The sequence below is a fragment of the Aureococcus anophagefferens genome, assembly GCF_000186865.1.
Source record: "Aureococcus anophagefferens unplaced genomic scaffold AURANscaffold_3, whole genome shotgun sequence".
Lineage (NCBI taxonomy): Eukaryota > Pelagophyceae > Pelagomonadales > Pelagomonadaceae > Aureococcus > Aureococcus anophagefferens.
In genome coordinates, this window is record NW_008705563.1 from 1,917,841 (window position 1) to 1,932,124 (window position 14,284).

The following is a 14,284-nucleotide window of genomic DNA, read 5'->3' on the forward strand; positions in this document are numbered from 1 at the left end:
CCCCGACGCGAACTAAGTTGCTCGCCTTCGACCGATGGTCTTTCCCGAGCGACTCGCACCCGGGCCCAAGGCGCGACATGGTCCACAGACCGAGCGCCGCGCCAAGTCCTGGAACCGCTGCATCGCGCGTCCGAGCCCGGAGCGAGGCAAAGCCGTGACGTCAAAACTGCACGGCTTCGCTGCTCTTTGAACCGGTTAACTTTAGCTTAGCCGGCAGTGAAGCTCTTAAAGGTCGCCGGATTTGGCGACGATGGCCTCGCGGAAGTGGGCGTCGATGGTGGCGCGGATGATGTCGATGGTCGCGTCGCGCCATCGCAGGTGGAGCGCCTTGGCGACCATGGGCCGGCACGCGTCGAGGTCCGCGACGTGCTTGAGCAGGGCGACGGCGTGCTTCGACGCGGTCTCGGAGACCTCCTCCATGCCCAGGAGCGTGTCGACGGCGCCGCAGGCGACCATGCGGGACCGCGCGTCGTCGTTCTCGTAGGACAGGTTCCGCAGCGCGCCCGCGGCGCCCTCGCGGCACGGCGTCGTGCCGCCGCTGCCGCAGAGGTCGCAGAGCGCCTCGACGGCGCCCGCGGCGACGATGGCCGCCTGGTTCGCCGCGTTGTCGAAGGCGAGGTTCCAGAGGCAGCGCGCGGCGCACTCGGCGCCCGCGGCGACGGACGTCGCGGTCCGCGGCGTCGCGCAGCGGAGCGAGCCGCCGTCGCGGAGGAGCTCGACGAGCGGCGGGATCGCGCCCGCGGCGACGACGGCGACCTGGTTCGCCTTGTCGACGGCGAGGTTCCGCAGCGCGCCGGCCGCGGCCTCCTTGGCGCCGACCGTCGCGCCGTCGCGCGCGAGCGCGACGAGCGCGGCGACGCCGCCGTGCTGCGCGATCCTCAACTTGTTCCGGTCCGAGATCGCCAGGTTCCAGAGGCAGCGCGCGGCGGCCTCCGTGACCGGCGGCGACGCGCGGCCGCAGGTCGCCGGGTCCGCGAGGCGCACGAGGTGCCTGCGCCGAATTCAACCACTGGTTTGGGTGGTCCCGACCAAACTTGAGAATTCTCGAGCTCGGTCACATCGAAGTCGATTCGGCCGATTTTTGGACGAATCGATCGCTCTCGTCGAGTTCTCGAAGCACAGCCGAAGATGTTGCGTCGAAGCCGTCGCGTACGCGCACATTGAAGTCGAGTTGAAGATTTGAATTCGGCACGGCGAGGCGCGGCACCGCGCCCGCGTCGACGACGGCCGCCTTCGCGTCTTTGTCCATCGCGAGCACCCGCAGCTGGCTCGCGGCCTTAAGGAGCTTCGTCGACGTCGCCTGGGCGTTGGCGAGGACGCCGACGAGCGCCTCGACCTTTCTTCGCGCCTTGTCGCCGTCGTCGCTCGACGTCCGCGTCACGCGCGCGCGCGTCGCGCGGTACGCTCCGCTCAGCGTCCGCGACAGCGTGCGCTGCCGGTTGCCGATCTCCTTGGCGTCCTTGACCTCCGACGGCCGCGACGGCGACGACGGCTCGTCGTCGTCATCCTTGCCCTCGCTGAGCAGGATGTCGTCGAGGGACGCCGGGTCGCCCTCGGCGGGCGACAGGCGCAGGTCCGAGGGCCGGCCGTCGTCCTTGGAGGCCTTCGGGCGCGTCGGCCAGAACCCGTCGCCGTCGTCGTCGGAGGCGTCCTTGGCCTCCATGGGTCGGCGGCGGGGCTGCTCCTTCAGGGGCTGCTTCTCTTCGGGCTCTCCATGCTTCACTGCTTCATCACCGTCGCGCGGGGTCGATGCTGCACCGCCGTGATTGTCCCACCATCGATCGGCTTTGGGCGGGCGCATTATGCTGGCTGTGCACGCGTGCCATGGCGCCAACAGCCGTGGATTCAGTCGCGTCGGCGGCGTATCACCCAACGAAGACGGCCGTCTCGACGCAGCCGTTGCACCGACGCAACGCGACCCCAACAACCGCCTCGAAGACGGCCGTCGCGGCCCACCGAGGCTTGCTGAGCGCCGCGGAGGTCGCGGAGATCCGCGCCTTCGCGGCGACGCAGACGCGGCCGGAGCAGATCCAGAGCCGGTCCCACGACGACACGCGCATCGTGACGTATTTGAGCTACGAGCGCGCGTTCCGCCGCCGCCTGCCGGAAACCTACGCAAAGCTCCGCGGCGTCGCGCTCGCGAAGCACGTCGCCGAGGGCGGCGACGCGTCCCAGCGCTTCGAGCTGCGCGTCGCCGAGCACCACGTCGTGACGCCCGGCGGGGGGCTCTTCGACCCGCAGCACGTCGACGCGGGGAGCCTCGTGACCGTCGACGTTATGCTCGACGCGGCCTTCGAGGGCGGCGCGTTCCGCACGTTGGAGGACGGCGCCGCGGTGTCGCACGCGGACGTGTTTCGGGACCCGGGCGACGCCGTCGTCTTCCTGTCGCTCAAGCGGCACCACGTCGACCGGGTGACGGCCGGCGCGCGGCGCGTGCTCGTGCTCGAGTTCTGGGACGGGCCGGAGCGCGGCTGCCCGCACCGCTGCGAGCGGCCGCGCGGCGCGTGCGACGTCGCGGTCCACGACGCGGTCCTCGCGGGCGCCGGCGACTTCGGCGCCGCGTTCTTCGGCGCGCTCGACCCCGCGCTCGTCCGGGACGCCATGGCCGCGCTGGAGCGCGACGACTAAGGCGACACCCGCTTACATTTCAACAACGGGGGGGGCGAGGGGGGGGGGACCGCCGCGGCGGCGAGGCGCGCGCGGCGCGCCGCTCAGTCCAGGCCCATGGCTTCGAGCCCGGCGACGAGGAGCATGGAGGCGGGGTAGAAGGAGAGCACGATGGCCGCGTCGCGCATCGTGAGCGTCTTCTTCGTGAGCACGGCGCCGACGGCGAGCTGGACGAAGACGATGGCGATGGTCTCCGCGGAGTACTGCCACGCGATGCCCTTGAAGTAGATGAGCCCCATGAAGATGGAGAGGCAGAACGTGTTGTTCATGGACGCGGCGCCCTCGAGGGCCGTGAAGGAGATCGTGATGGAGTTCCGCGTCTTCTTCTGCGCGTAGTAGAACGACGCGAGCAGCTCCGACGCGTTCGACGCGAGGGGCGCGAGCACGAAGGACACGTAGAAGGGCGAGATGCCCGTGCGGGCGCCGATCTCCGACATGACGTCGACCATGGGGTCGCTGAAGATCAACACGACGGCCGTGCCGACGGCCAGCGTCGTGAACGCGCGGCGCTTGATGACCGTCTGCTGCTGCGCCGGCGTGAGGTCCGCGATGTCGTCGGGGATCTCCTCCTCCTCGTCCTCCTCCTCGTCGTCGTCGTCGTCGTTGACCGACGAGATCGCCGACGCGAGCGCGTGCGTGTGCTCCGTCTCGGACGTCCTGCTGATGACGTGGTTGCAGATGCCGTGCACGAACCTGCCGGCCGCCGCTCGAACGGAGCGCGAGCAAAAGAAAGACGCCGCGCGACGCGCTCCTCGAAGTCGATCTCGCCGCTCTTGTCCGCGTCGAGCTCGTTGAAGAGGATCTGCATCTTGTCCTACCAAGCATGACGGTGACGATTTTTCATCGTTTTCCCACCCCAAATCTCTCGAGAATCGTCACGGCCACAGGACGCTGATGTTCGCCGGCGTCGGATGCTCCCCGAGGTCGCGGAAGACGTTCTCGACCTCCTGGATGTCGAGCTTGCCGTTCTTGTCGCGGTCGAAGCGGTTGAAGAAGGGCCGCACGATGTCGCCGATCTTCGCCTTGGCCGCGTCCGCGACGCCGACCGTGCCGTACGCGCCGGGCGCGGCGCTGTCGTCGACGTCCTTGACGAGGTCCGCCATCGCGCCCGCCTGCGGTCCGCGCGGGTCGCGCCGCGCGGAAGCGTCGAAATAAAGACGCCGGCGGTCGCGAGCGACACCTCGCCCTTCATCATCATGGACTTGATCACGGACTCCTGCTTCATCTGCTTCGAGGCCTCGACGTCCGTGGACCGGACCTGGTAGACGAGGTAGCTCACGAACCCGCCGAGCGTGACGACGAGCCCCGCGAGGGCCCACTGGCGCTCGCCCGCGGCGACGTCCGCCGCCGACTCGCCGGCGAGGAAGAAGGCCGGGCCCTGGATGATGCCTGGCGCGCGGGAAACGCGTCGTGTTTTTTTCCTTGTGAAACGCGGCGGACGCCGGAATCGATGCCGTAGGACACGCAGGTGAGGCACATGACGACGGCGCCGGAGCGCACCTGGGCCCCCGGCTGGACGCCCGCGCCCGTCCAGCTCCGCAGCTTCGTGAGCTTGGGCTTCTTGCCGTAGTTCGCGTCGCCGTCGTCCTTTAGATCGACGCGGCCGGCGTAGAGCGCGAGGGCGAAGGGCACCTGGGGGACAAGAGCGACGCGTCATCTCGACGTTCTCGGGCGCGTTGGGAGACGCCGGCCGCGCGCCGTGAGGAGCATGATCGTGCTGCCCGCCAGCGCACCCACGCCCACGGCGAGGTTTTCCTGAGCCTCCTCGACGCTGCCCAAACCGCTGAAGAGCATGATCGCGCCGTCGGGCACGGCGCCGAGCACGGGCAGCACGCAGCTCCCGACGATGCCCGCGAGCGACGGCACGAGCAGGAGCAGGTCCGAGCCCTCCGAGATCTGATTCGACGCCCAAAAGAGCGCGTAGCCATAGGAGACGAAGAGCCAGAGCAGGCCCGTGTTCCCGATCTCGCTCGCCTCGATGTCCGGGAACCCCATGCCGGCGGCCTCGCAGGTGCGCTACGACCACGAGACAGCAGCCCGCGCGGCCAACAGAATTGAGCTTTGTCGAGATGCTTTATCGGCAATTGTAGACCTTCAACGAGAGGTGTTAATCATCAATGTTGAAGATCAACATAAACCTTAGATGAGCCACTCGGCCTCGGGCGCGTGATGCGCACTGGCCTGACCCGAGAGTAGAATGGCGCGCGCCGCGCTCTTCGCGCTCGTTTGCTCGCGCGCCGCGTGCTTGCAGCGGCCTTCGTCCTTGACTGCGGCGCCCGGGCCCACAATAGCTGCCAGCGCTGGGGCTTCCGACGACGAGTCGCTGACGCTGCTCTACGACTCCAAGTGCTGGGCGTGCCAATGGGAGGTGGACCACCTGACGTCGAACGGCGCGGACATGGATTTCGTGGACATCGAAGCCGACGACTACGGCGGCGTCGTGAGCTACGCCGACGGCATGCGATCCATCCGCGCCGTGCGCGGCGGCGGCGAGGTGCTCACGGGCCCGGACGCGTTCCGCGCCGCCTACGCGCGCGCTCGGCCGACGGCGCTCGGCGCGTTCTGGGCCCTCGGCGAGACGCCGCCGCTGCGGCCGCTCGTCGACGGCGGCTACGCGGCCTTCGCCGCGCTGCGGCCGTGGCTGACGCGGGGCGCGAGCGTCGAGGCGCTCGCGGCGGCGGCGGCGACGGACCGCGCGAGGCGAGTCGTCGCCGCCTGCGCGCGCGACCGCGACGTCTCCGGCGGGGCCGTCGCCGACGCGCTCGACGCGCTCCGCGCCGCGCGGCCGTGCCCGCCGACGCGCGCGTCCTTCGCGGGGCGGTGGGAGCTCGTCTGGACGTCGTCGCTCGCGCGCGTCCCCTTCCTCGGCGGCTACATGCCGAACCGGGAACTGCTCACGTGGGACCTGGAGCGCGGGCGCCTGGACCTCGAGGTCGAGATCCTCCCCGTCCTCCCAAAGCTCGCCGTCGTTGGCGAGCGGCTCGAGTTCGCCGACTCGACGCTGACCTACGTCGTCGGCGAGGGCAAGCCGCCGTCGTCCTGGGCCGTGTTCCACGCGGACGGCGACATCGTCTGCGCGGACTCGTCGGTCACGGGCACGAACGTCATCCGCCGCGTCGGGCCGGACTAAGGTTCGCGGAACTCTACACATACAAAAGCGCGCGCCTCACTGCGGCGTCTCGCGAAGGCGGAGCCGCGGCCGGGCCTTCGGGCTCGGCTTGGGCACGCGGTCGTAGGGCTTGCAGTCGGAATCGCGGCGGTCCGGCGGCGGCGGCCCCGGGTCGTAGCAGCTCTGGGCCGCGTCGAGGCAGGACCCCTCGAAGCCGACGCAGGACACGAGGCCGAGGCGCTCCCACCACCAGCGGCCCTCGGCCTTGGGCTTGGCCTCCTTTGGCAGGCGCCGCTCCACGTCGTCGTAGAACTCCATGCCGTCGTCGTAGTCCGCGGCGTCGTCGTCGACCTCGGTGGAAGCGGCGAGCGACACGGGCACGGTCCAGCGCGTCGTGCCCCACGCTCGCTGCCGGTTCGCGTCCTCCCAGGGGATGGGCTCCGGCAAGTTCGAGAGCCGGTCCGGAGAGTCGTCGATGCTCATCGTCGGCGCCCGCTGCTCGAAGCTGATGCGCCGCGCGGCGGACATGCGGCTCGACTCTAGGGAGGCGGGCGCGGCCCTCGCGGCCGGGAGAACGGGCGACGCCGCGGGCGACGGCGCGGGGGACCGCTCCTCTTGGGTCGGCGGACTCCGGGGCGCCGGCGCCCAGCCGGACGTCGACTCGGCCGTGAAGCTCGCGCGCTTCGCCTTGACGGAACTGTGCTTGAGGTCGCGCTCGACGTCGAGCATGCGCGAGAGGCGCACGTTCTCGTCGCGCCGCTGGCTTACTTCACGCTGGAGTTTCATCGAGTGCGAGAAGAGCAATGAGATGTTCTCAATATCTGCCCCCCAGATCTTCGGCGCGCCGTCGCGCTCGGCGCGCGCCATGGCCGCGAAGAGCCCCTCCCTCCCACCGGGGCGGCTCCCAGGGATTCCGCAGCCCCTGTCCCACCTTCGGCGCCCACCACCTTTCGGTGTCTTTTCGGCTGCCCCTGTCTACAGACGTTAAGATACGTCTACGGTTGAACTTCAACTTGAAGATACTCCGGGCCCGAATGTTACTACGCGAGGATGTCCGGCTCCTCGTAGTCCGGGAGGTCGTCGTCCATGGCCGCGGACGCGCCGGTTTCCGGGTCGTCGCCCTCGGCGTCGGCGACGGCGGACGCGGCCTTGGCGAAGACGGCCGCGGCCGCGTCGGGCAGCTGCTCGGGCATGGACGCGCGCGCGTCCGCCGCAGCCGCGGCCGCGGCCGTGCGGTCGGCCTTGGCCTCGATGCGCCGCAGCTTCTCCTCCTTCTGCAGCGCCATGTTCTTCTCGTCGAGGAACTTGCGGATGATGCGCGACAAAGACGACGCCTTGTTGCGCACCCTGCGGAGGTCGATGGAGAGGAACTGCTCCGTCACCGCCATCGCCTCGGGCTCGGCCATGGACGCGAGGCGGTTGAGCATCAAGGGATCGCATAATTCTGTGGGCGTGATGATGCCCAGGTCGATCTGCGTCCGGAGCCGCGCGACGACGGACGCGTGGACGCGGTCGAAGTCGCGGGGCAGCTTCACGTGGCGGCCGACCTTCTCGAGATGGGCGGTGGGGTCGATCGGTTTCGCGCGCTCGCGCAGGCGCAGCATCTTCGCGTAGCCCACGTAGGAGTCGTCGCTGTCGGACTCGTGATCGCCGTGGCTGGGCTTGCGGGCGAGGGACCGGTGCTCGAACTCGGAGCTCTCGGACGTGTCCGTGCCCAGGATGGGCCGCCGCGGCAGGCGGCTCCGGTCCTCGCCGCCGCCGCGGTCGGGCCGCCGCGACGACGGGCGCCGCCGCCGCCGCCGGGGCGATTCCGACGACGACGACCGCGACCGGCTCCGCCGCCGCCGCCGCGACCGCCGCGACGACCGGCGCTTCCGCGACGGCTTGCGCCGCCGTCGCGACGCGTCCGAGGAGTCCGAGTCATCGCGCCTGCGCTTCTTCTTCCGGTCCGAGCCGCCGCTTCGCTTCTTCTTTTTCGATTTGCGTTCCTTGGACGACTTGGCGGACATTTGGGCGTCGTCGCCTTCGTCGTCCGCGTCGTCGTTTTTCGCGTCCTTCATGTGCTTGTCGGACGACGAGCGCTCGTCATCGCCGCCGTCGCTCTCGTCATCGTCTTTGCGGCGTCTCGTCGCCATGCCCACGGCGCGGGGCTGCCAATGATGACGCTGGCTTGAAGCCCAAGTTGAAACAGTGCAGAGATGGTGGCTGTCATAAATTATGTATGTGATTCCAGCTCGCCGCGTGAGACATGCAGTGGCTGTGGCTCCTCGTCGCGGCGCGCGTCGCCGACGCCCGCTTCGCGAATCGCACGGTCGTCGTCGACCGCGGCGCCTTTCCGCACCTCGCCATCGTCGGCTCGGACAAGGGCGGCACGTCCGACGCCTTTGTCGCCATCGTCAAACACGGCGACTGGGCGGCCAAGTACACCGTCGACTGCGACACCATCCGGGTCAAGAAGTTGGGCGACCGCGCCCGCGACAAGTGCCGGCAGAAGAGCAAGGAGTTGGGATGCTTGTACCGCGGTGGAACGCTCGAGAGCTGGAGGCGCTGCTACAGCGGCTACGTGCCCGACAACATGAAGAAGGGCATCACGGACAAGCTCTGGATGGACGCGACGCCGAACTATTTGTGGGGGTGGTGCAGGGGCACCGACGCGGCCTCGCGGCTCTTCGAGCTGTCGCCGCGGACCGTCGTCGTCGCGCTCCTCCGCGAGCCGATGGACCGCCTGCGGAGCTTGTTTAACTACTGGAGCACGGAGCCCATCGGCCTCGAGATCGCGACGACGCTGGAGCCGCACGTGCTCCTCGACCTCGCGTACCTCGAGAAGCCCTGGGCGACGCCGGTGACGCGGACGACGGCGAGCGAGACGCTGAGCGCGGAGCGGCTCTTCGAAGAGGGCGGCAGGGACGTGTACGAGCTGTACCAAAAGAACTACGTGATCTGGGCCGGCGGGCAGCCGCGGGAGGTCTGCGCGGGCGTGCTGGGACCAAAGCAGCGGCGCGGGCCCTGGGGGCGCGGTGAGATGAGGGAGAGGTGCCCGGTGTTCACGAATCTCATCTTGACGGGTTTGTATTACACGTTCCTGCGGCATTGGATCCGCCTTTTCCCGGAGCAGGTGATCGTCGTCCAGTCCGAATACTACTTTCAGGACCGACGCGTACTCTTGAGCCTGCTCGGCCGCGGCGCGCCGGCGCCGGCCATCGACGGGCCGCCGGCGTCGTCCCACGCCAAAAAGGTCGCGAACCGGGGCCACTACGTCTACGGCAACGCGACGCTCACGAACGAGACGCACGCGCGGCTTGAGGCGTTCTACGCGCGGCCGAACGCGCTCCTGCGGACGCTCCTCGCCGACGAGGCCAGAGCCGGCCGGATTCTCGTGTCGCCGGACCCGGCGGTGCCCGGCTCCTGGTGGACCTAATTTTAAAAACCGAGCCACTCCAGCTGGTTGACCGAAATGATAACCACAGCTAAAGCTTCGCGCACGTAACCACTGTCAGTCTCGTTTGATCCTCGTCGCTGAAAAGTGTTATAAACACACAACAAAAGCGAGCAAATGAAATTTGCGGTCACTCGATTGAAGTAAATGTATCTCCGACCATCAACCAACAACAAACCTCCTTCAAGAACACCCCTGCTGCGGGATTTTCAACGGCCTCCAAGACGCCTTCCAAGGCTAACCCTCCGGCTTCGCACCGTGTCGCACGGCATGAGCTGCGACGATCTTTTTGGCTCGCGAGCACCTTTATGCGTCGGCTCATGGCCCGCGCATGTGGCGCCCGAGAGCGTGTGGTGCCGTTGGAGCCCGTGGCGCGACGCCGTGCCCGGCCCGCTGGCCGCGACAGTCGCTCCGGTCGGCCGCGCCGAGGACGTCTCGGCGAAGCGCTCGCGCGCCGCGCGCTGCGCGCGCGGGGTCGCGGGGCGCCCCGGGGCGCCGCGGCACGTCGGTACGGCGGCGCCCACGAACGATCAATTCGTTTGCGGTCGTGCCGGCGCGCGCGCGCGCGCGCTCGGGATCGGCCGAAAAAAACGGTTGGTCGTTGCTCGAGACGCGCGCGCGAAAAGTGTGCGACAGAGAGTCGGGGATTGTTTGTGCGCGCGCGCGCATCCAATGCCGCCGTACTGGCGCGTCGTGATGCTCTGCGGCGCCCCGGACACCGCGCGCGCGGCGCGCCGGCTCCGCTCGTTTCACCGAGACGATCTCGGCCGCGATCACACGCGACTCACGTCGCCCCACGACCCAGGCCCGCCGCGCCCGGGTCCGCATGGGTTTCGTACACCCTACGAACCAATTTCCTGGCAGAGACGCGCGCGCTGACGCCCGCACACCCGGTTTCGATGCGTATCGGACCCCCCCACGGAGACGGCCGCCCGCGCCGCGCGCGACCGAGAACGAGCTAGCGCGCGTGGAATTTTTCCTACCTGGGGAGTAACCCGAGGGAGGCGTAGGAGTCGACCGCGTCGATTTTGGTGCCGATGGCGAAGCCCTATGCCTTTCCCTAAACTCCCGGAGGACGCAGAACACACCACCGTGCTATTAGTGGAAACTTCTGCTCCGCTACGCTTCCCAAATTCTTACTCTACGAGTTGCGAATTACAGGGAAGGCGCAGCGTGCGCTATAAAACTACTTAAACCCGAGTTGCCCGAGAATCGCCGCGTCGACGGCGTCGAGCGCCTCGCGGAACGCCGCGGGCCCGACGCGCGCGGACGCGTCCGCGAGGGCCTGGCGCGCGACGGCCGCGAGGTCGACCTGGGCCCAGTCGTGGCCCACCCGCCACGCAGAGAGCGTGTCCAGCGGGAAGACGAGGGCCGCGTCGTCGTCGTCGTCCGTGCCGACCTCGGCGACGCCGTCGAGGCCGTCCGCGCGGTCGCCGCGGCCCGAGACGCGCGGAGCGCGCGCAAGGTGCACGGGCGCGGCCGTTGGGTTTTCTGTCGACGCCGCCGCGAGCCGGAGCGCCTCGTTGACGAGCGTGAGCGTCGCGTCGAGCTGCGATAGGAACAGCCCGTCGCCGAGCGCGGCCAGGCGCAAAGCGGCGAGCGCGCCCATCTTCGCGCGGTGGACGCGGACGCCGTCGCCCGGCGCCGCCCGCGCGACGTCGTCGACGCTCAGCGCGTCGCCGCGCACGTGCGCCCGGTCCAAAAAAGCGCGCAGAATGTCCAGCGCCAGGCCCTCGCCCAGCGCGGCGGCGACGGCCGCGGCGTCGCGACAGAGGCAGCGGGCGAGCACCGCGAGGTGCTGCGCCCTGACGGCGTCGGGCACGCGCGCCTCGAGGGCGTCCCGCGCGAGGAGCTTGATGGCCTTGAAGTCGTCGCGGCCCAGCGCGGCCAGCGCGACGGCCGGGCACCAGGCCAGCGACGCCTCGAGGCACTTGTCGACGTCCCGGTTCGCGCGCCAGTTGACCTCGCCCGCCAGCGCCGCCAGCGGCCCCGCGAGGGCGTCCAAACTCTCCCGCGGGAGCCGCTCGGGCCCGAGGACGCAGTAGGCCTCGACGACCTGGCAGACGTCGACGGCGAGCGCGAGGTCGCGCGGCGGCGCGACGAGCGCCGGCGCGAGCCGCGCGAGCGCGCTCAGCGACGCGGGCACCGGCGCCTGGCCGTCGAAGCTGCGCACGAGCTCCAGCCAGAGGCGCAGGCCCGGCCCCGCGCAGCAGAGCTCCGGGTCGCGCGCCGCGTCGCAGAGCGCCGACACGAGCGCCGCCGCGCGGTCGACGACGGCGCCGACGGCGCCGCCCGCGCGCGCCGCGACGACGCCGACGCGCGCGGCGTCGGCCAGCGCGCCCAGGAGCGACGGCGGCGCGGGCACGTCCGCCGTCGCCTCGGCGTAGAGCGCCTCGACGTGGCCGAGGAACGCCTCCGCGACGGCGACCGCGACGGCCGGCGTCGCCGACGCGGCGCCCAGCGCGCGCCGCCCGCAGGCCTCGGCGCAGTGCAGGGCCACCTCGACGTGGTCCGGCAAGGCGAACGTCCGCGCGCGGCCCACGGCGGCGGCGAGCGCCGGCAGCGCCGCGCTCTCCGCGGAGAACGCGGCGAAGCCGCAGAAGCACCGGACGGTCTCCAGAGCCCCGAGCGCGACGGCCGCGTCGCCCTCCGCCGCGTCGGCGCTCGCCTCGCCGCAGACGAGTGCGATGAGCTCCGGCGCGTCGTAGAGCGAAAAGGCCCAGCAGCGCGCGAACCAGTAGAGCCGCCGCCGGACGGCCGCGAGGACGACGCGCGTCGAGAAGTTGACGTGGAGCGCCACGGGCGGCGCCAGCGCCGCGTTCCGCAGGCCCCGCAGCAGGCGGGGCAGGGCGCCGCCGATCCACCGGCGCACGCGCTGCGGCGCGTCGTCGGGCAGCGCGTCCGCGAGCGCGCCCGCGGCGACGCCGCCGGCCCGGAGCCCCGCCTCCGCCCGGGCGAAGAAGCCGCGGAAGTGGGCCAGCTCCTCCTTGCCCAGGCGCCGCAACGCGTCCGGCGACGACGACACGCGGTCCACGGCGCCGAGGAGCGCCTCCGCGGCCTGCGCGCCCACCGCGCCGTCCAGGACCGCGGCTTCGAGGCCGGACGGCTGCGGGCTCCGCCGCGACGCGTCCAGCAGGCCCAGCAGCAGCCGCTCCGCCGCGGCGCGCACGCTCCGCGCGCCGTCGCCCGTGCCCCCGGGCTCGTCGCCGCCGTCGTCGACGTCGCCGCGGTCGAAGCCGCCGTCGTCGTCGCCGTCGAGCCCCCGCGGCCGCGCGTCGTCCGCGTCGTCCGCGCGGAGCGCGTGCTCCTCGGCGTCGTCCTCCCACTCCGCGAGCTCGTGCACGGACAGCGCCAGCGCGCCGCTCTCGAGGCACCAGCGCGCGAGCCGCGGGCCGCCCGCGGCGACGAAGCGGCCGCACGCGTCGACGTCGGCGGCCGCGTCCACGGCCGTCCCGCAGAGATCGAGCCGCGCGACGGCGCCCGCCGCCGTCAGCCGGTCGTGGAGGGGCGTGCGCTCCAGCGCGTCGACGGCGCGCTCGAGGAACGGCGCCGCGAAGCGCGCGAACGCCGCCGCGTCGCGCGCGAACGCGCGCGCGGGAACGACGACGCACTGGAGCTTCCGCCGCCACCGCGGGTCCGCGGTGCCGTTGCCCTCGCAGGCGAGGACGTCGAGCCGCAGGAAGGCGCCGTAGCAGGCCTCGGCGCCGCCGTGCTCCGTCGACAGGTCCGCCGCGAGCGCGAGCCGGCTCGCGGTCTTGCACAGCACCGCCGTCGCCTCGAGCGCCTCGTCGTCGTTCTCGCGGCCGCCGGCGGCGGCCTGGAGCAGCGACGACGCCGCGGTCTCGAGCAAGGCGGCGAGCGGCGGCAGGAGCTCCCGCGACGCCCCGGCGAAGGCCCGCCGGTCGCCGGGCAGCACCTTGCGCGCGAGCTCTTTCACGACGGCGCCGAGCATCATGAGGCTCTCGCGCGCGAGGCGCCCGCCGGCGGCGTAGGCCTCCAGGAAGCCCCGCGGCGCCTCGGGCCAGGCCCGGGGCCAGTCCGCCTTGACGACCTTGCGGAGGCAGAGCCGGAGCTGCGCGGCGACGCGGCGGTCCTGCTCCTCGAGCGCGCCGCCCCGCTCGCCGGAGCAGAGCCAGGCGCGGCACCGCGCCTTCTCGTCCTCGTCCAGGGGCTCGCCGCGGCCCCGCTGCGGCCGCCAGCGCTTCGCGGCCACGTTCTTCAGGCAGATGGACGCGAGCAGCCGCGCGGCCGTCGCCGCGCGCGGGCCGTGCGGGCCCGCGGCGTCGTCGCCGCGCGCGGAGACGATGGACACGAGGGCGTCGACGTAGCCGGGCGACGGGCCGGCCTCGAGGCTCGCGATCTCCCGGTCCGCCTTCTCCCGCGCGGACCCGTAGCCCTCGGCGATGAGCACCAGCGAGCCGTGCAGCGCGGAGGCAGCGACGCGCCGCGGCCGCGGCGACGTGGCCATGCTTTTGCTCGTGTGTGTTTTTTGAAGCCTTTGGCAGCACGTAAGGATCGGTTTTTGAAGCCTTGAAGCACGTAAGGATCTCAAATCGCTGCGCCCATGCTATTGCCACAGTCCATCGCGAGCGAGTAGGTGGAGCAGCGTCGGTGCAGAGCACCTTTACCCCTCGCGAAGCCACTGCGATTTTACCCCCGGCCAATGTCCTCGGCTTGTCCCGAGAGCCGTCGAAGCGCCTCGGAGGCGTGTTTTGCGCCGTGCGCGGCGCCATGTTCCCCGATTCCGTCGCGGAAAAAAACGTAGGAGCGCCGAGCCATGCATCCGACGGGCCTCTCCGCGCGGTGGCGCGGCTGGACGACGCGAGCGGAGCGCGAGCGGTCGTGCTCGAGCAGCGACCTTCGGCGGGTGGCGCCGATCGGGTGCGCAGCTGCGCCATGTCACTCTCCGGCGACAGCTACGCATCGAGGGGTCGGGTATGGTACCACCACGTCCGCGCGGACCGCTGGTCGTCGTCCGCGCGCCCCCGTTCTCGCGCGTCGGCGCGTCCGCGCCGATGCGCGTAATCGAGCCGAGCGGGTCCGATTCGGAGTCGACACGGGCGTGCCCGTTC

The 14,284-nt window shown here is 71.0% G+C and overlaps 3 protein-coding genes across 3 annotated transcripts; 1 reads left to right on the forward strand and 2 right to left on the reverse strand.

The window, feature by feature from the left end:
* Positions 1-2,741: 2,741 nt before the first annotated feature.
* Positions 2,742-3,149, reverse strand: AURANDRAFT_8128 (hypothetical protein; the record flags this gene model as incomplete). Its single annotated transcript, XM_009035317.1, has 1 exon — positions 2,742-3,149. A coding segment is annotated over one exon (408 nt), but the record flags the coding sequence as incomplete, so codon positions are not given.
* A 4,384-nt stretch (positions 3,150-7,533) lies between these two features.
* On the forward strand, positions 7,534-9,194 carry AURANDRAFT_70896 (hypothetical protein; the record flags this gene model as incomplete). Its single annotated transcript, XM_009035504.1, has 1 exon — positions 7,534-9,194. One exon carries the CDS (start codon positions 8,025-8,027, stop codon positions 9,192-9,194), a length of 1,170 nt encoding a protein of 389 aa, XP_009033752.1.
* A 1,204-nt stretch (positions 9,195-10,398) lies between these two features.
* Positions 10,399-13,680, reverse strand: AURANDRAFT_61792 (hypothetical protein; the record flags this gene model as incomplete). Its single annotated transcript, XM_009035687.1, has 1 exon — positions 10,399-13,680. The coding sequence occupies one exon, from the start codon at positions 13,678-13,680 to the stop codon at positions 10,399-10,401; it is 3,282 nt and encodes a 1,093-aa protein (XP_009033935.1).
* Between the last annotated feature and the right edge of the window lie 604 nt (positions 13,681-14,284).